Source organism: Pleurodeles waltl, chromosome 1_2, assembly GCF_031143425.1.
Source record: "Pleurodeles waltl isolate 20211129_DDA chromosome 1_2, aPleWal1.hap1.20221129, whole genome shotgun sequence".
NCBI lineage: Eukaryota > Metazoa > Chordata > Amphibia > Caudata > Salamandridae > Pleurodeles > Pleurodeles waltl.
The window spans coordinates 1,232,417,823-1,232,439,222 of record NC_090437.1 but is presented as its reverse complement, the minus strand read 5'-3'; the positions used below and the strand labels follow the sequence as shown (position 1 = coordinate 1,232,439,222).

Below are 21,400 nucleotides of genomic sequence, written 5' to 3'. Positions count from 1 at the left end.
CTGACTTGACTGAGAAGTGTGCTGGGACCCTGATAACCAGGCCCCAGCACCAGTGTTCTTTCACCTAAAATGTACAATTGTTTCCACAATTGGCACAACCCTGGCACCCAGGTAAGTCCCTTGTAACTGGTACCCCTGGTACCAAGGGTCCTGATGCCAGGGAAGGTCTCTAAGGGCTGCAGCATGTCTTATGCCACCCTAGGGACCCCTCACTCAGCACAGACACACTGCTTGCCAGCTTGTGTGTGCTGGTGGGGAGAAAATGACTAAGTCGACATGGCACTCCCCTCAGGGTGCCATGCCAACCTCACACTGCCTGTGGCATAGGTAAGTCACCCCTCCAGCAGGCCTTACAGCCCTAAGGCAGGGTGCACTATACCACAGGTGAGGGCATAGGTGCATGAGCACTATGCACCTACAGTGTCTAAGCAAAACCTTAGACATTGTAAGTGCAGGGTAGCCATAAGAGTATATGGTCTGGGAGTCTGTCAAAAACTAACTCCACAGCTCCATAATGGCTACACTGAATACTGGAAAGTTTGGTATCAAACTTCTCAGATTAATAAACCCACACTGATACCAGTGTTGGATTTATTAAAAAATGCACACAGAGGGCATCTTAGAGATACCCCCTGTATTTTACCCAATTGTTCAGTGCAGGACTGACTGGTCTGTGCCAGCCTGCTGCTGAGAGACGAGTTTCTGACCCCATGTGGTGAGGGCCTTTGTGCTCTCGGAGGACAGAAACAAAAGACTGCTCTGGGTGGAGGTGCTTCACACCTCCCCCCTGCAGGAACTGTAACACCTAGCAGTGAGCCTCAAAGGCTCAGGCTTCATGTAACAATGCCCCAGGACACTCCAGCTAGTGGAGATGCCCGCCCCCTGGACACAGCCCCCACTTTTGGCGGCAAGTCCAGGAGAGATAATGAGAAAAACAAGGAGGAGTCACTGGCCAGTCAGGACAGCCCCTATGGTGTCCTGAGCTGAGGTGACTCTGACTTTTAGAAATCCTCCATCTTGCAGATGGAGGATTCCCCCAATAGGATTAGGGATGTGTCCCCCTCCCCTCAGGGAGGAGGCACAAAGAGGGTGTAGCCACCCTCAAGGACAGTAGCCATTGGCTCCTGCCATCCCAGACCTAAACACACCCCTAAATTCAGTATTTAGGGGCTCCCCAGAACCTAGGAACTCAGATTCCTGCAAACTAAGAAGAAGAGGACTGCTAAGCTGAAAAACCCTGCAGAGAAGACGGAGACACCAACTGCTTTGGCCCCAGCTCTACCGGCCTGTCTCCCTCCCTTCTAAAGACACTGCTCCAGCGACGCTTTCCCCAGGGACCCGCGACCTCTGAATCCTCAGAGGACTGCCCTGCTCTAGAAGGACCAAGAACTCCCGAGGACAGCGGCTCTGTTCATCCAAGACTGCAACTTTGTTTCAAAAGGAGAAACTTTCAAACAACTGCGTTTCCCGCCGGAAGCATGAGACTTGCTACTCTGCACCCGACGCCCCCGGCTCGACTTGTGGAGAACAAACACTTCAGGGAGGACTCCCCGGCGACTGCGAGACCGTGAGTAGCCAGAGTTGCACCCCCTGAGCCCCCACAGCGACGCCTGCAGAGGGAATCCCGAGGCTCCCCCTGACCGCGACTGCCTGACTCCCAGATCCCGACGCCTGGTAAAGAGACTGCACCCGCAGCCCCCAGGACCTGAAAGATCGGAACTCCAGTGCAGGAGTGACCCCAGGAGGCCCTCTCCCTTGCCCAGGTGGTGGCTACCCCGAGGAGCTCCCCCTCCCCCCTTGCCTGCATCGCTGAAGAGACCCCTTGGTCTCCCATTGATTTCAACTACAAACCCGACGCGTGTTTGAACACTGCACCCGGCTGCCCCCGTGCTGCGGAGGGTGTACTTTCTGTGCTAACTTGTGTCCCCCCCGGTGCCCTACAAAACCCTCCTGGTCTGCCCTCCGAAGACGCGGGTACTTACCTGCTGGCAGACTGGAACCGGGGCACCCCCTTCTCCATTGAAGCCTATGCGTTTTGGGCACCACTTTGAACTCTGCACCTGACCGGCCCCGAGCTGCTGGTGTGGTAACTTTGGGGTTGGTCTGAACCCCCCATGGTGGGCTATCTTGGACCCAAACTTGAACCCCGTAGGTGGTTTACTTACCTGCAAGAACTAAAACTCTTACTCCCCCTAGGAACTGTGAAAATTGCACTGTGTCTAGTTTTAAAATAGCTATATGTGATTTATTTGAAAAGTATATATGCTATAGTGATTATTCAAAGTTCCTAAAGTACTTACCTGCAATACCTTTCCTTTGAAGTATTACATGTAGAATTTGAACCTGTGGTTCTTAAAATAAACTAAGAAAATATATTTTTCTATACAAAAACCTATTGGCCTGGAATTGTCTTGGAGTTTGTGTTTGTAGGAAGTTGGCTCTGTATGTGCTATTTCAAAGTAAGGAATAGCATGCACAGAGTCCAAGGGTTCCCCTTAGAGGTAAAATAGTGGTAAAAAGAGATAATACTAATGCTCTATTTTGTGGTAGTGTGGTCGAGCAGTAGGCTTATCCAAGGAGTAGTGTTAAGCATTTGTTGTACATACACATAGACAATAAATGAGGTACACACACTCAGAGACAAATCCAGCCAATAGGTTTTTATATAGAAAAATATCTTTTCTTAGTTTATTTTAAGAACCACAGGTTCAAATTCTACATGTAATATCTCATTTGAAAGGTATTGCAGGTAAGTACTTTAGGAACTTTAAATCATAAAAATTGCATGTATACTTTTCAAGTTATTGACAAATAGCTGTTTTAAAAGTGGACACTTAGTGCAATTTTCACAGTTCCTAGGGGAGGTAAGTTTTGGTTAGTTTTACCAGGTAAGTAAGACACTTACAGGGTTCAGTTCTTGGTCCAAGGTAGCCCACCGTTGGGGGTTCAGAGCAACCCCAAAGTCACCACACCAGTAGCTCAGGGCCGGTCAGGTGCAGAGTTCAAAGTGGTGCCCAAAACACATAGGCTAGAATGGAGAGAAGGGGGTGCCCCGGTTCCGGTCTGCTTGCAGGTAAGTACCCGCGTCTTCGGAGGGCAGACCAGGGGGGTTTTGTAGGGCACCGGGGGGGACACAAGTCCACACAGAAATTTCACCCTCAGCAGCGCGGGGGCGGCCGGGTGCAGTGTAGAAACAAGCGTCGGGTTTTCAATGTTAGTCTATGAGAGATCTCGGGATCTCTTCAGCGCTGCAGGCAGGCAAGGGGGGGATTCCTCGGGGAAACCTCCACTTGGGCAAGGGAGAGGGACTCCTGGGGGTCACTTCTCCAGTGAAAGTCCGGTCCTTCAGGTCCTGGGGGCTGCGGGTGCAGGGTCTCTCCCAGGCGTCGGGACTTTAGGTTCAAAGAGTCGCGGTCAGGGGAAGCCTCGGGATTCCCTCTGCAGGCGGCGCTGTGGGGGCTCAGGGGGGACAGGTTTTGGTACTCACAGTATCAGAGTAGTCCGGGGGTCCCTCCTGAGGTGTTGGATCGCCACCAGCCGAGTCGGGGTCGCCGGGTGCAGTGTTGCAAGTCTCACGCTTCTTGCGGGGAGCTTGCAGGGTTCTTTAAAGCTGCTGGAAACAAAGTTGCAGCTTTTCTTGGAGCAGGTCCGCTGTCCTCGGGAGTTTCTTGTCTTTTCGAAGCAGGGGCAGTCCTCAGAGGATGTCGAGGTCGCTGGTCCCTTTGGAAGGCGTCGCTGGAGCAGGATCTTTGGAAGGCAGGAGACAGGCCGGTGAGTTTCTGGAGCCAAGGCAGTTGTCGTCTTCTGGTCTTCCTCTGCAGGGGTTTTCAGCTAGGCAGTCCTTCTTCTTGTAGTTGCAGGAATCTAATTTTCTAGGGGTCAGGGTAGCCCTTAAATACTAAATTTAAGGGCGTGTTTAGGTCTGGGGGGTTAGTAGCCAATGGCTACTAGCCCTGAGGGTGGGTACACCCTCTTTGTGCCTCCTCCCAAGGGGAGGGGGTCACAATCCTAACCCTATTGGGGGAATCCTCCATCTGCAAGATGGAGGATTTCTAAAAGTTAGAGTCACCTCAGCTCAGGACACCTTAGGGGCTGTCCTGACTGGCCAGTGACTCCTCCTTGTTATTCTCATTATTTTCTCCGGCCTTGCCGCCAAAAGTGGGGCCTGGCCGGAGGGGGCGGGCAACTCCACTAGCTGGAGTGTCCTGCTGGGTTGGCACAAAGGAGGTGAGCCTTTGAGGCTCACCGCCAGGTGTGACAATTCCTGCCTGGGAGAGGTGTTAGCATCTCCACCCAGTGCAGGCTTTGTTACTGGCCTCAGAGTGACAAAGGCACTCTCCCCATGGGGCCAGCAACATGTCTCGGTTTGTGGCAGGCTGCTAAAACTAGTCAGCCTACACAGATAGTCGGTTAAGTTTCAGGGGGCACCTCTAAGGTGCCCTCTGTGGTGTATTTTACAATAAAATGTACACTGGCATCAGTGTGCATTTATTGTGCTGAGAAGTTTGATACCAAACTTCCCAGTTTTCAGTGTAGCCATTATGGTGCTGTGGAGTTCGTGTTTGACAGACTCCCAGACCATATACTCTTATGGCTACCCTGCACTTACAATGTCTAAGGTTTTGTTTAGACACTGTAGGGGTACCATGCTCATGCACTGGTACCCTCACCTATGGTATAGTGCACCCTGCCTTAGGGCTGTAAGGCCTGCTAGAGGGGTGTCTTACCTATACTGCATAGGCAGTGAGAGGCTGGCATGGCACCCTGAGGGGAGTCCCATGTCGACTTACTCGTTTTGTCCTCACTAGCACACACAAGCTGGCAAGCAGTGTGTCTGTGCTGAGTGAGAGGTCTCCAGGGTGGCATAAGACATGCTGCAGCCCTTAGAGACCTTCCTTGGCATCAGGGCCCTTGGTACTAGAAGTACCAGTTACAAGGGACTTATCTGGATGCCAGGGTCTGCCAATTGTGGATACAAAAGTACAGGTTAGGGAAAGAACACTGGTGCTGGGGCCTGGTTAGCAGGCCTCAGCACACTTTCAATTGTAAACATAGCATCAGCAAAGGCAAAAAGTCAGGGGGCAACCATGCCAAGGAGGCATTTTCTTACAGTGTTCCTCATTTATTGCTTGTGTATGTACAACAAATGCTTAACACTACTCCTTTGATAAGCCTACTGCTCAACCACACTACCACAAAATAGAGCATTGGTATTATCTCTTTTTGCCACTATCTTACCTCTAAGGGGAACCCTTGGACTCTGTGCATACTATTCCTTACTTTGAAATAGTGCATACAGAGCCAACTTCCTACAAACGTTTCCTGAAAAATTGGGAAACATAAAAACATCCTAGGTACATGTACTTGCCAGTGGTGGCAGCCCGGTGTTCCACACTGCAGTGATATCTGGACTGCAGAAAGTATTCTCCAGGGCGGTCTTTTCATCCTATTAAGTGACTAGATTTTCAAGTTCCATAAATTACAACGAAGAGACATGACAGGGAGAGCCTTGACATTTTATCGTGCATAGGTGTACAACATTTGTGGTAATAAGATACATCAATCATTTGTGGATAAAGGAGTGCTGGCTTTCATTTTAGCATACTTGCATAGAGTGAAAAATTGTCATAAGGGTACCCAAAAGCACTCTGGAATCATCAAGCAACTTTGGATGCACTTGTGCCAGCAATTCTTCCTTAACTGATCACTAAAAGAAGTGGTTAACATTCAAATTAAGGGAATCGGGAAAGGGTTGCTGGCCACTCATGAGTTTGTGAAAGGCATGCTCTATACCCAGGCTGCTATCCTTCAAAAGACTACTATCTTGAGTTAATAAATAGGGGAGATAATACTTTTGAAATTTTCAAGCAGTTTATAAAGCTCCTGCAGTAGCCTGACTATATTACAAGTCTGCCCACAAGCTCGCTCAACATGTCATCACAATATTTTGGATATATATCCTCTAACTTATGACTAATATAATTTCATCCTATTTCAATCCTGCCCACTGGGTGCATCATCCTGAAGAGCCTGGCGCATGGTCTACTATTGCTGTAGCACATAACTTCCAGTGCTTTGAGATAATAGCTGGTAAGGCTTTCTCCTGGTCTGAGTGGTCAAGGAAGAAACTGTTCTGGGTTGAAACTCTGGACATTAAGAAATCACTACTGAATTTGTTGACAGATTTTGATTCAGTAGGCCATCACATTCTGTTGCTGAGGCTGCTAAAGACCTTTGGTTTGAGTGGCATAGCCTAAGCCTTGGTCTCATTTTTCTTTAAGCCTACTCTCATTAGGTAAGACAGTATCTGTCATTATCGACCGTACCTTAAAATATATACTGCTCTTGCCTGCTTTCAATTGATAAAATTCACTTAGGACTCAATGTCTTGTGCACCATGCCGTCCTGGGTTAAGGACTAGGCTTAATGGGCTTAAGAAAACAATATATTGCTGAATTTGTTTTATTTCTTATGACTGTCCCAACCTAACAGAACATCTAAGTAATTTAAATCTAAAGGTTCATGACCTTTGTGAGCCTGCTGAAAGAAAAAGTTACTTAGCTTCAGTAACACCTTATCTGGAAGAGACATTCTAGTTGCAGATTCCTTATCTTTGAATTTGCCCCAGGCATCAGCTTGATCTGGCGAATTTTCTAACACTACCCCTGTGTGCTGTTAAGTGGCGTCAATCAGCTCTGCGTCCATAGACGTTGTCGTTCGCACCAGATACGACACTGCGGGTCCTACATAGACGCCACCACAATGGGCGGACGTCAGTTTCTTTTCACGACTTTCCACGCCAGAAGGGCAGAGCCATGAAGAACACTGACTACTTGTGTGTCAAACCTAGGGCCCTGAAAGAGGAGTTTCTGCCCCTAGAAATTAATTCGTAGTGCCGGGAGGATGGGTAGGTCGGTAAAGAATATGCAACTAGTATGTGTCTCTACCAGATAAGAAGTCACTGAAAGTAAGTAACTTTATCTGATAGAGACTTCTAGTAGCAGATTCCTTGTCTCTGACTAGGTACCCAAGCAATACCATCCCTGAAGTTGGCCCTGCAAACCAAGATCATACTAGAAAGCGCTGCAGAATCGAACGGGCAAAGCACCCATTCTACAGACCTGACTGTCAAGGCAGTAGTGTTTGGCGAACATGTACAGAAACACCCACATTGCTGCCTGACAGATTTCAAGAACTAGAACTCTGTGTGCTAACGCAGTGGTCACAGCTGTAGCTCGAGTTGAAAGAGCATGCAAATCCTCAGGGGGTTGATTTTTGGCTACTGTATAGCAGATCTTAATGCATAGCACCACCCATCTGGAGATAGTCCGCTTCTGCACTGCCCAACCTTTCTTCAAATCCATAAAACCAACCAGGAACTCTTTTGTACCATTAAGTCCAGCCACATCACCCCAATGCTGGAGAAACTACACTCCTGCCCTCCAGGCCAGGGTCATCTTCAAGATCAGCTCCTACAAAGCCATCAGAAACAAAACTGACAGCTTGCCAAGAAAGAAAATAAGAAAATAAGCTCCATCTGTTAGCAAATTGTACTGTAACCGCAGTTATCCAGTATTGGTATCTTTCATAGATTCACATGGGAGTCCCAAGGTACCTTATGAAAGGACTATGTAAGAGCCATAATAGGCTACAATGGCAGTGGGCCATCAGTTTAATAGCTTATTTATGTCCTTTCTGAAAAAGGACAAAACTTGAGCTATGACCAATCAGGCGCCAGCACCCTCTAGAATACTCCCCAAGAGGAGCTCTTTCCCTCAGATTTTCAAGGACGAGAGTGAAAATAAAATAAAAAAAGATAAGAGGAGGAGGGTAGGCTGCATGTGACTATGAAAGATACAAATACTGGATAACTGCAGTTACAGATAACTTATTTTCTTATCTAGTATTGCATCTTTCAAAAATCCACATTCTTGAATCAGAATAGCAAGCATTATTACAGATAACTCCAAATACCCTTAGCGGATGGTAGGTAAGGGAAACAACTGTAATATATTAGCCAATATAACATACATTTTACATATATAAAATGTACTGTAAATAACTTTAAAACTGCAAACATTTATACTTTAATATTTGGATAAACAAATACAATTAAAATAAGAATGAATATGAATAAGAAACTTGTATTAAGAAAGAGGCTCACCTAATGAAATAGATGTAGTACAGCCTGTCCCACAGCCAAGTCACTGCATTGTGCTGACTCTAGGCAGTAGTGCTGCGTAGTGAAGTGAGTACTCTCATGTTGCAGCTCAGCATATTTTCTCTAGTGGGATACCAGCGAAGTCCATGGTCTGTTGGCGTTCGAGTAGCAAAACTGGAGGGTTGTTTAGATCCACCATGCTATCATGGCCTTTGTCACTGCTGTCCCTTGACGACCTGGGCTATAAGAGATTAGCAGCTGGTCTTTTCTGCGAGTGTTTAGCACATGGAGAAAGAATTTCAGACACTGCTTGATGTCTAACGTGTGAACAGTCCTTTCAGCTGGTGTAGAGCGGCTTGGAAAAATGTTCGAAGTATGACAAGTTCATTAAGATAGAAGTGTGACAAAACCTTTGGAATGAACCTCAGATGTTGTCTGAGGAGGACAAATTTGTTTGGAGGGGCAAAAGGGTTCTTGAATTATATCTCACTGACTCTTCTGGTGGATCTGAGAGCAAGTAAGATTGCAACTTTCCATGTAAGGAACTTCAATTCAGCCTTAGGAATTGGTTCCTACAGGGATTTCATCAATTGCTAAAGGAACACATTATTATGATATTAGACATTATAAGTCACCCCTCTGGTAGGCCCTTCAGCCTGAGGGCAGGGTGCAGTCTCTCAGTGTGAGGGCACCCCTGCATGAGCAGGGTATGCCTATAGACCCCAGGCCAGTTCCTGGACTAAGTGCAGGGAAGCCATCTTAAGGTATGTAGTGGGCACTGGTCAAAGCGAGTGGTCCAACCACATAATGGCTAGTCCGAACCTAGACCTGTCTGGTATCAAACATGATTGAGCCATACAAAAACACTGATTCCCGTGTTAGTTGCGTGATGCCATGTACTCTCGGTGTTCCCTAGGGGATCCTCCAGTTCTGCCTGTGCAGCCTTACAGGGTTCAACTGCTAGCCCGTGCTGCTGCTGAACCTAGACACTGTTCTGCATCTAATGCTGGTGAACCAGGCTCAGGCCGGAGGAGTAGAACAAAGGGAGAGATGTGGCCACCTCTCTTTGTGTAATAGGTGTCTAACAGCTGGGGTGGGGTGGCCTCTGAGCATCACCAGACTGCTTTGAAGGGCACATTTGATGCCCTCCTTGCATTATCCATTTTGCACCAATTCAGGAACCCCCGGTGCCTGTTCTAGCGTGAAACTGCACAAAGGACAGGGGAGTGACCACCCCCCTGTCCAGCTCCTCCCCCAGGGAGGTTCCCAAAGCTCTGCCAGGTGGCCATCTGATTCTGCGTTCTTGAAAATAAGATGTGCAGAGGCCCCTGGGAGCATCTGGTTGGTTGGGCCAGGTAGGTGATGTCCCCGACCCCCTCTGATAGGTGAGTCACTGCACAGAGTGACCACTGCCCTTTTAGAGTTATTTAAGGGCTGCTTCATGGGCAGGTCCTCTGATTCATCAAAGGAGATTCTTCAAGGAACTCTGCATGATAACATCTGCTCCTGGCCTCTGGATCTGTTGCTGGTCTTGGTTGGAACCGAACAGGTCTGCTTCTGTTGGGAAGGCTCCCAATGCAACATTGTTTCTCCGGATCCTGCAACAATTCTGCAACATATAAGGCTGTGCATCCTCAAGTATTCGGTTTGCACCAGGGAGCACAAAGGAATCTCCCTTGGAGGGAAGGAGTCCCTCCTCTGTATCCGCAGGCACCGCAAGACAGATTCGACCGGCTGATGGGGTCTGCTGTACACAGACATCTGAAGATCCTGCAAAAGAGGTGATGAGTCTGTGGCCTCCCTTGGGTCCTGCTGGCCTTCCATCCAAGTTGGGAGACTGTTGGCCTTTGCTCCTGCCACTGGACTGGCACACCTGTGCACAGTGACTTTTGCTCTTCCCAAGGCTTGTTAACTCTTCCTCACAGAGATCTTCAGGCTCCAAGAAGCCCTGGCCCCCAGCACTCTGCAAACTGAAGATCAGCTCCTGTCTTGCAACTCTTGCGACGTGGGACTTCTGTTTTCCTGGGTTGGTAAGGCCTTATTGTGATTCCCTGTGTCCGGCGCCTGTGGGTTACTTGTGGGGGCTCCATCGACTTCCGTTGGCCTTCCTGTGTGCTGAGGGCCAGCTCCGACTCCCCTCCTCAGTAGAGTCTCCTAAACCTTGCTGGTCCAATACTTTGCAAGTCCTTCTGTAACATGTATTTGTACTTGCCAGTGATTGTTGGTGACCTGGCTGGTTACTGACCCTCCTGCAATCCAGTGACAATCAAGGGACAGCTCATATGAGACTCCTGGGATCTTCAGCACCTCATGCATCCCACAGCTGGACTTCTTCCACCGACTTGAAGGAACTCCATCTTCAGGAGGGTGGGTATTGCTACCTGCACCACCTGGGCACCTCCTTGGGTGCTGGTCTCTGTCCCTTATTTTCAGGTCCTCTATGTCTGTAATTGTAAAGAAATGGCTCCCTGTTGCAGTTACCCCCCACTTTTTGCCTGATACTAATGCTGACTTGACTGAGAAGTGTGCTGGGATCCTGCTAACCAGGCCCCAGCACCAGTGTTCTTTCACCTAAAATGTACCATTGTTTCCACAATTGGCACACCCTGGCATCCAGGTAAGTCCCTTGTAACTGGTACCCGTGGTACCAAGGGCCCTGATGCCAGGGAAGGTCTCTAAGGGCTGCAGCATGTCTTATGCCACCCTAGGGACCCCTCACTCAGCACAGACACACTGCTTGCCAGCTTGTGTGTGCTGGTGGGGAGAAAATGACTAAGTCGACATGGCACTCCCCTCAGGGTGCCAAGCCAACCTCAAACTGCCTATGGCATAGGTAAGTCACCCCTCTAACAGGCCTTACAGCCCTAAGGCAGGGTGCACTATACCACAGGTGAGGGCATAGGTGCATGAGCACTATGCCCCTACAGTGTCTAAGCAAAACCTTAGACATTGTAAGTGCAGGGTAGTCATAAGAGTATATGGTCTGGGAGTCTGTCAAAAACGAACTCCACAGCTCCATAATGGCTACACTGAATACTGGGAAGTTTGGTACCAAACTTCTCAGAATAATAAACCCACACTGATGTCAGTGTTGGATTTATTAAAAAATGCACACAGAGGGCATCTTAGAGATACCCCCTGTATTTTACCCAATTGTTCAGTGCAGGACTGACTGGTCTGTGCCAGCCTGCTGCTGAGAGACGAGTTTCTGACCCCATGCGGTGAGAGTCTTTGTGCTCTCTGAGGACAGAAACATAGCCTGCTCTGGGTGGAGGTGCTTCACACATCCCCCCTGCAGGAACTGTAACACCTAGCAGTGAGCTTCAAAGGCTCAAGCTTCGTGTTACAATGCCCCAGGGCACTCCAGCTAGTGGAGATGCCCGCCCCCTGGACACAGCCCCCACTTCTGGCGGCAAGTCCAGGAGAGATAATGAGAAAAACAAGGAGGAGTCACTGGCCAGTCAGGACAGCCCCTAAGGTGTCCTGAGCTGAGGTGACTGACTTTTAGAAATCCTCCATCTTGCAGATGGAGGATTCCCCCACTAGGGATAGGAATGTGACCCCCTCCTCTTGGGAGGAGGCACAAAGAGGGTGTACCCACCCTCAGGGCTAGTAGCCATTGGCTACTACCCCCCCCCCAGACCTAAACACGCCCTTAAATTTAGTATTTAAGGGCTTCCCTGAACCTAAGAATTTAGATTCCTGCAACTTACCGAAGAAGACGACTGCTGAGCTGAAAACCCCTGCAGAAGAAGAAAGAAGACACCAACTGCTTTGGCCCCAGTCCTACCGGCCTGTCTCCTGCCTTCTAAAGAAACCTGCTCCAGCGACGCTTTCTCCAGGACCAGCGACCTCTGAATCCTCAGAGGACTGCCCTGCTTCAAGAGGAACAAGAAACTCCTGAGGACAGCGGCCCTGCTCCAAAAAGACTGCAACTTTGTTTCAGAGGAGCAGATTTAAAGACCCCTGCAATCCCCGCAAGAAGCGTGAGACTTGCAACACTGCACCCGGCGACCCCGACTCGACTGGTGGAGAAACAACGCTACAGGGAGGACCCTCCGGCGACTCCAAGACTGTGAGTAACCAAAGTTGTCCCCCCTGAGCCCCCACAGCGACGCCTGCAGAGGGAATCCCGAGGCTCCCCCTGACCGCGACTGCCTGACTCTAAAATCCCGACGGCTGGAAAAGACCCTGCACCCGCAGCCCCCAGCACCTGAAGGATCGGAACTTCAGTGCAGGAGTGACCCCCAGGAGGCCCTCTCCCTTGCCCAGGTGGTGGCTACCCCGAGGAGCCCCCCCCTTGCCTGCCTGCACCGCTGAAGAGACCCCTTGGTCTCCCATTGATTTACATTGCGAACCCGACGCTTGTTTGCACACTGCACCCGGCCGCCCCCGCGCTGCTGAGGGTGTACTTTCTGTGTGGACTTGTTGGGCACCACTTTGAACTCTGCACCTGACCGGCCCGGAGCTGCTGGTGTGGTGACTTTGGGGTTGCTCTGAACCCCCAACGGTGGGCTACCTTGGACCCCAATCTTAACCTCGTAGGTGGTTTACTTACCTGCAAAAACTAACATTACTTTACCTCCCCCAGGAACTGTGAAAATTGCACTAAGTGTCCGCTTATTGTGTTTTATGTAAAAAGTATATATGCTACTGTGATTATTCAAAGTTCCTAAAGTACTTACCTGCAATACCTTTCAAATGAGATATTACATGTAGAATTTGAACCTGTGGTTCTTAAAATAAACTAAGAAAATATATTTTTCTATAACAAAACCTATTGGCCTGGATTTGTCTCTGAGTGTGTGTTCCTCATTTATTGCCTGTGTGTATGTACAACAAATGCTTAACACTACTCCTTTGATAAGCCTACTGCTCGACCACACTACCACAAAATAGAGCATTAGTATTATCTCATTTTGCCACTATCTTACCTCTAAGGGGAACCCTTGGACTCTGTGCATACTATTCCTTACTTTTAAATAGTGCATACAGAGCCAACTTCCTACAGTAATCTATCCCTTAAATCCACCAGCCTGGTCCACTGGTCGTAATAGCAGCTGGACAATCAGAGGAATCCATAGTCTTCAGAGAGTCCCCTCTGCATCGGGTCCCTGGTGTAGGTGTCCCCATCTTCTGGTATCCTGGGGTATGGGCACTCTCCAGCCATCCTCTGGCCTGATGGTTTCCTCGGGGTCCACTGGGAAAGGTTTGAATTCCACATACTCTAACCATTACTCTCTGTGTGACAACAGGGTGGGTAACCGACTTACTCTGGGTAGCTGGGGTCACTTGCTGTACTTACCTCTGGTTTTCCAGCCCCTAGCTAGCCACCACACTTACCTTGGCTGGAGACCCACTTTCACATTCCACTTTTTTAGTATATGGTTTGGCCCTTTCCTAGGACCCTGTATATTTCTATGCTATTTCTGATGGTTGTTTTATGTGTATAATTGTATGTAATATCTCCAAAAGGGACATATACCAATGTCAGTTTAGGAGTAGTGCTGTAATAAAGTATCCTTTATTTTTGCATCACTTGTGTGGTTCTTTCTTGTGCCTAAGTTAGTGTCTAATTACTGTGGTATTGCAAGCGCTTTACATTCCTCCTGGATACGCTTTAGCTGCTCGCCCCAGCTACGCCTCAATAGCTTCTGCTCTCTGGACACCTATTCACTATCACTAAGGGTTGCCTGGACTCAGTATAGGGTTCCACACCAAAGGTGTATACCATAAACCGAGCCAGCCTCCTACAGCCTGCTCTTTGAAATCAAAGGAAACAGTCAGTTTGAGAAACGGAAGTTGGCAGGTGAAAACTCGTTGCAGCCTAGTCCATCAAGTTATGGAAACCCCTGATGTCCTCAGGGGAGGAGTCTGATGGATGAGAAGGTGAAGTACATGGTATAGGGGCTTAATAATCAGCCCATTCATCGTGAAGATGTTGAGGAACTATAAACTCTCCCTCTTCTACTGAGGAGGTATCATCCTCTCTGGGAGGTGCAGTTATCGGTGAGGTAGGTGTCAGCCTAGGTGTTGCTGGAGGAGGAATGTCCCTAGGAGCGGCCAGAGAAAAAGGCTGAGGTTACAGAGGCTGCTGTGGATGATCATGGGCAGAGAGTGGAAATCTGCGGAGGAACATAGGCATTTGTATTGTGTCAAGTCTTGGTTGGGGATAGTCATAATGCTCATAGAGTTTGCTATAATCCTGCTGGTCATACCCCTCGTCGTCCTCATCCTGATATTTAATGTGAAGCTCTGAGGGACTGTGTGCGTCCCTGAAGGATCCATTCATTTTCAGATTCTTCCCAGTGCAGCCGGTTGCTGGGCAGCAGGTGTACCAAAGTACTCTTTTTGGCATGGTTACCCCAACTTTTTGCCTGTGTGCTTAGACTGTTTTCATTGGGACCCTGCTAACCAGTACCCCAGTGATTCTGCTCTCTCCCTCCACATTTGGTTGCCTTGCACCTTTATGCACTCCACATCTGGCATACTGGTGTCCCCTTAAAAGCCCCCATTATATGAACTTAGGTACTCGGGGCACTGGGACACCCTGGATTCCCCCATGGGCTGCAGCATGTATTATGCCAACCACGGAAGGCCATGCACAATGGGTCTGCTGGCCTGCCATTGCTCCCTGCATGAAAAGGTGCATGCACCCTTTCACCATGGGTCACTACATCAGGTCACCATAAATCACCCCTATTGTAGTCCCTTCCAGCGCAAAGAGCAGGGTGCAGGTTCCTGTGTGTGAGGGCACCTCTGCATGAGCAGAGGTTCCCCTATGAACTCCAGTTTCAATGCACTAGACTTCATAAGTGCGGGGAAGCCATTTCACCCGTGTACTGGCCACAGGCCACTGGTGATCCAGCTACATCCGTACCTGGGCATGTTTGGTGTCAAACATGTCGGAATCATACCCAAATACTAATGCAAGTATTGGTGGTATGATTCCATGCACTCTGGGTGCTCCTTAGAGGAGCCCTAGTATTGTTCCTACCAGTCTTTCAGGGTCTATGGGCAGCCCATGCTGCTGCCACCCCTCAGACAGGTTTCTGCCCTCCTGCTGCTTGACCAGCTCAGACAGGGGAAGGCAGAACAAAGGATTTCCTGAGGAGAGGAGACAGCACCCTGTCCCTTGGACTACTCCGGACCACCACCCATGATGCAGGATCCACGCAGCTCAGGATGAGGGGAAGATGAAGGGAGATTCCTTCTTCTTGTGCAGGCTTAAGAGTTGCTATCTTCTGAGGATGCACGGCTGGGTAAATAGTGCAAAGCTGGCATGAGCTGTGGAAACAAAGTTGCAGAAGAGTCTTCTTCGTAGATTGCAGCTTTGCCGGTTCCTGGAGGGTCAAGTCGCAGTTCCAGTGGCCAGAAGTCAAAGTGGAGGTTGCAGAGGAATCCTGCTGGAGTCTCTCAAGCTGAATCTGAGGACCCCACCCAAGCGAGAGATCCCAAAAAGCCCTGAAAAGGGGATTGGTCACCTAGCCAAGTACTTAACAGGAGGTGGCTCTGACATCACATGCCTGGCCACTCAAATGCTCCCAGATTTTCCTGCCAACCTTGGAAACAAGATGGCAGAACCCAGGGACCCTCTGGAGGAGCTTTGAGCACCGCCGATGGGGTGGTGATGGGCAGGGGAACTGTAACTCCGAAACTGGGCATGTTTGGTATCAAACATGTCGGAATCATACCCCAACACTTTTGCAAGTACTGGAAGTATGATTCCATGCACTTTGGGGGCTCCTTAGAGGACCCCCAAGCATTGCTGCAACCAGTCTTACAGGGTTTTCCGGGCAGGCCAAGCTGCAGTCACCCCTCAGACAGGTTTCTGCCCTCCTGCTGCTTGATCTAATCAAGCCCAGGAAGGCAGAACAAAGGATTTCCTTTGGGAGAGGGAGGGAACACCCTCTCCCTTTGGAAATAGGTGTAACTGGCTTGGGAGGGGTAGCCTCATCAAGCCACTGGTGTGCTTTGAAGGGCACATTTGGTGGAATGATGCGTTTTAGGCCTTCCATGAAAGCTTTAATGACAGGAACTCTAAATAAAGAACTATGTTGAATAGTTTGTGAATATGCAGATTCCACCAAATATGCAGATATTGCAGTAAGGTGTATTTTTATTGAGGAAAACACTCAATTTGATTTTAGCGAATGAAGTAAATAGCATACAATATCTTGTATTGATGCTGTAAGAGGATCTATATTTTTAGATTGACAGTAATAGACAAATCTTTTCCATTTGTTTGCGTAGCACTGTCTAGTAGTGGGTTTTCTTGCTGGTTGTAAATATCCAAATTCTATGACTTCAGGAGCCAAATTGCTAGATTGAGCGCATTGGGGTTTGAATGTCTGATTTGGCCTTTGTTTTGTGTTAACAGATCCGGTCTGCATGGGAGTTTGGAGTGCGGTACTAGTAGTGTTGTGTACCATGGCTGACGTGCCCATGTTGGTGCTATGAATATCATGTTGAGTGAAATTTGACGCAACTTGTTGACCAGAAATGGAAGGAGTGGGAGAGGGGGGAAAGCGTAAGTAAATATCTCTGACCAACTGATCCACAGAGCATTGCCTTTGGATAGGGGATGTGGGTGTCTGGATGCGAAGTTTTGGTATTTTGTGTTTTCGCTTGTTGCGAATAGATCTATGTTTGGTGTTCTCCACTTTTGAAAGTACTTTTGAAATACTTGAGGATGAATCTCCCATTCGTGTGTTTGTTGGTGATTTCTGCTGAGGAAATCTGCCAACTGATTGTCTATCCCTGGAATGTACTGTGCTAACAGATTAATTTGATTGTGAATTGCCCATTTTCAATTTTTGGGGCTAGAAGGGACAGCCGGGATGAATGTGTCCCTCTCTGTTTGTTGAGATAATACATGGTTGTCATGTTGTCTGTCTTTGTAAGAACATTCTTCTGTGTGGGAAGAGGTTGAAAGGCTTTGACGGCCACAAACACAGCTAATAACTCTAAGTGGTTTATGTGTAGCTGTTTCTGTTAGACATCCCATTGTCCTTGAATACGTTTAAGTGAGCTCCCCAACCAATCATTGATGCATCTGTTGTAATTATGGTTTGAGTCACAGGGTCTTGAAACGACCACCCTTTGATTAAATTGCTGCAATTCCACCACTGAAGGGACATTTGTTTGGCGGTCTATCAACACTAGGGCCCTCATTACAACATTGGGGGTCGGCCTCGACCGCCAGTCCGCCGCCTATGCGGCCAGGAACCCACCGGCCGCATTTGGACATCCCTGCTGGGCCGGCGGACGGAAACAGAGTGTCTGCCCGCCGGCCCAGCAGGGAGCAGGGCCATAACATTGCAGCCAGCTCCTAATGGAGCCGGCGGCAATGTGGCCGTGCGGCGGGTGTAGCAGTACCCATCGCGCAATCCACTGGCCATAATTCGGGCAGTGGATTGCGCAATGGGGCTGTGCCTGGGGGCCCCTGCACTGCCCATCCCAAGTGCATGGGCAGGGGCCCCCAGGGGCACCACGAGTCCCCTTACCACCAGTCTTTCCATGGCAGTGTTCACCGCCATGGAAAGGCTGGTGGTAAGGGGAGTCGAAATTCCCCTGCCAGCAGCGCTGCCCTGGCGGCTTACGACCGCCGGGACCACCATGGCGGTATTCCGCCGGTCCCGGCAGTATGACCATGGCGCTTTCGCCACGGTCAAAATACGCAGTTTAGTACCCCCTGCCTGTTGGCGGTAATACTGTCACATTTCACCTGGCGGTCACCGACCACCAGGGTTGAAATGAGGGCCTAGATCTTGAAGTTGACTGTGTGCCTGTGACCATTGTTGTGCAAGGCACTGTTGTAAGGGCCTCATGTTTCATCTTGCGTGTGGAACTATTGCAATGCAAGATGCCATAAGTCCTAGGATTTTCATGACAAATCTTGAAGTGTATTGTTGATTTGGTTGTTTAAGTGAAATTAGATTTTGGAAAGCTTGTATCCTTTGTGTATCTGGATACGCTAGAGCTAGTTGAGTATTTAGGATAGCACCTAAATATGGTTGTACTTGTAATGGTTGAAGTTGTGACTTTTGGTAGTTTATAGCATCTAAAAATGACTCAGTGGGAGTCCCTGGATGCCACTAATGATTCTGTGCACGTCCACAGAAGACAAAACGTTAAGATCTGCTGATGTAAACCAGTATTAGCAACATGAAAATAAATTAGGGGCCCAACTCTAAATGAAGTCACAAGAGCACCTGAAGGTTAGGTTTGCCAACTGACCAGTATTCTACCAGCCTACCTGGTATTTATTAATTCCAAGAAAGGTAAGACATAAGGAAGATCACTGAAATACATTCTTCTTTTCCTACTGAAGTATAAACTTAAAAAAACAAAAGCAATAAAACGTATCAAACGTAGTTTAACACAGGCTAAACTATAGCTAAGGGATTTAAAGCAAATAGTGGCAGAATGTATGTATAAAAAGAAGAAAACTTTACACCGTCTATTGTTAGGAGAATCACCTCACCTACAAATGGCTGCCATTATATATATATATATATATGTATTTTTTTTTTTTATTTATTTTTTTTTTTTTTAAAGAAACGGGCAACCGTACTGCTTAGTAAATGACCTGGCACTGGTATGAATTTACCACTTTCGGGAATTCACAAGAGTTTACAGGAGGAGGCCTAGACTTCGTACTCCTAGCAAACATTTGTGAATTCCATTGTTGTATAAGCAAATATAAATGCATATTTTTGCTCATGCGAAAATCTGCCGAGACTGCAATTCACACTCCCGAATCCTCTTTTGTCAACATAATGAAGTGTTTTACTCCTATCCTTGTCAGTAATAAATTTCCATCCTCTTCCGGTGGGGGAAGGTATTGGAGAAGAGATCATGCATACCATTACACAGGATCATCTGTAGGTGTGCACAGATTCAGAAGCATTCCAACCAAAGCACTACTGCTAATCACCTATTCACGGCCTCCTGTGAAAAGGTGCCAAAATAGCCGGATCCTAACACAAAGAGAGAGGCTATTATAAGACTTCTGATGTAGTGAAAACCCTGCTATAATTTGTCACCTTATTGCTTGACACCAAAAGGGAAAAATTAATTTTGTTTTGCAGAACAAGTAGAATTCTTAAACATCATATCCCCTGGACAACCAGATAGTTAGTAAGATTCCACCACCCTCAAAGAGGTACAGAAGACATCCCTAACTGTTAAATTGCTTTTTAAAAATTTGTTAAAATGTACTTCTATGACTGACTGCAGGTCAAATTTTTTTTAAGTCCTCATCTGGTTTTTAGACATGTTTTTGATGCAGTGGGTGTTAGATCAACTTGTACTGTTCCTGTTTTGGCTGCATTTAAATAAACCGGTCAATTTGGTGGCGTTGTCCAACAACAAAGAAAAAGAGTGATAAGAGCAGCTACCATGAAGTCCAGCCTCCATTTCTTTGGTCAGACAGCCCACATGTCCCCAGACTTCGGCTGATTAACTTGGCAAGAAGGCCGACCATACAAGTCATTTAAAAAGTGTTGCTGCCCAGAGACACAAAATCTCAATATGGTTCCTGTGACAGCTGAGGGTGAAATATGAGATAATTAACACCATCAACCAGTTTTAGGGCACACAGTTCTTTTTAAAACTGAAGGGCACATGATGGTCCATGACAAAAAGGTTCCTTTGGTATTTCTTGTTCTTGAGCTTTCAGTTTTGCAATGTTTTTCTAAAGTTGATCTTCGTTATCTTAGGGTACAGGAGTTCCCCAAGAGTGCATGTTTTAGGTGTGAGACTGTATTGGACCAAGCCTGTGTTCTAGATATTTGAGGTCCTGTGAATATATCCTTTATACCCCCATTGAGGGGGCAATTCTGAATATTCGTGGGGTGCTATCATATCACTGAAGGTAACTCAAGGGATGGCATGGTACCTTGAAATTTTGCCACGGCAAGGGATATTTCTCACCAGACTAGCAGTGATGAAAAAACTGCAAACAGACACTTGATAGGCAGACTGCTGATGCATATTGAATTCTAATTTCCTAAACAGATTTTGAAAGGCAGAAACTGCAACAGAAAAATTGACAACTGATTGAATTAGCATTAGTAACCGAAACAAAAAACTTGCGGAATGGTAGAGGTTCCGAGAGGAAACGTAGTGAAAGCAGAGTCCTCTTACAATTAACATAAATAAGACAGCAGCTGTTTAGACTGATGCATATACTTACAGGCAACTCATCTTTCTGGTTCCACACTCCAGTGCATTGCCGTTGTTCTATCACCGCTTTGATATTAATGAGAGCTGGCAGTGCTACGCAGCCTGCAGAAAAACTAGAAAAATGTATGTGACATAAGTGAAGGCTGTAATGCCAATTTCATTTACAGTAAACAGCTTAAACAGAGACAGCCTCAAACAACTTTGTTTATTCTAAGCAGCAACAAATACAAAATTGCACTGCGACCTTGTTCAAAGTAAAACAAATGCATGTTGTTAGGTTTACCACAGCAACATTTTTCTTAGAGAAATGCAAGAACCAAAACAAACTACCCACTCAAAGACCAGACAGAAAATCCAGGGTACATCAGCAACTGTGCCAAATACTACTTGCTGGTTTTAGGTGCTAAATCCTGCTAATAACATGCTATGATAGGTACACAGAAGATGCAAAGATCGGTCACAGGAGCTGAACGTCATGATAGACGGTTTGGCTAGAGAGAGCAGCTTGGGGTCAGTTCAGCCAAGCACAAAAACACACACTTGGAACAACCATTACCACAAGGAGTGAAGGATTTCGGGAGAGGTCTAAAAGGCAACAAAACAAGCAAGGGGCATAGACTTCAACAAATAAGATGTCTTCAAATTGGCTAAAAATGTAACAAGACACATAGGAGAGCAGGGGCGATGTTATGTTGTATAGATTTGAAAAAAAAGTCCTGTGAATACGATCACGTTGCAGGAGCTGTCAGGAGACTAAATCAGTGTCACACTCTGGATGATGCCTTAAGACCTATCCTAGTTGAAAGTGATCCAAGTACACTGTAGCTAAGGTAAGAATGTCACAGGGGAGGTAAGGGGTGTGCGCGGCTGAGCCAGTAAAGGCTGCTTTGCAATACTCTCTCCATTTAAGTCAAAGAAGCACCTTTCTGCTACCATAAGCACAATACAGGTATGTACGCAAGGTGAGGTACCTCAATTCCAGTGGCATAAAGTCTTCAGCGTCCTCATCAGCTAGGTTTCATGAATACATACCACAACTGACTAGTGATG

At 47.5% G+C, this 21,400-nt stretch overlaps 1 protein-coding gene across 2 annotated transcripts in view; it reads right to left on the bottom strand.

Moving 5' to 3' along the window:
- Positions 1 to 21,400, bottom strand: part of RMND5A (required for meiotic nuclear division 5 homolog A) — a 371,570-nt gene that overhangs the window by 103,546 nt on the left and 246,624 nt on the right. For both annotated transcript variants that reach the window (XM_069204434.1, XM_069204441.1), the window contains one exon: positions 20,361 to 20,463. In XM_069204434.1, the coding sequence (XP_069060535.1) occupies positions 20,361 to 20,463 (103 nt within the window). The remainder of the gene's footprint in view (positions 1 to 20,360; positions 20,464 to 21,400) is intronic.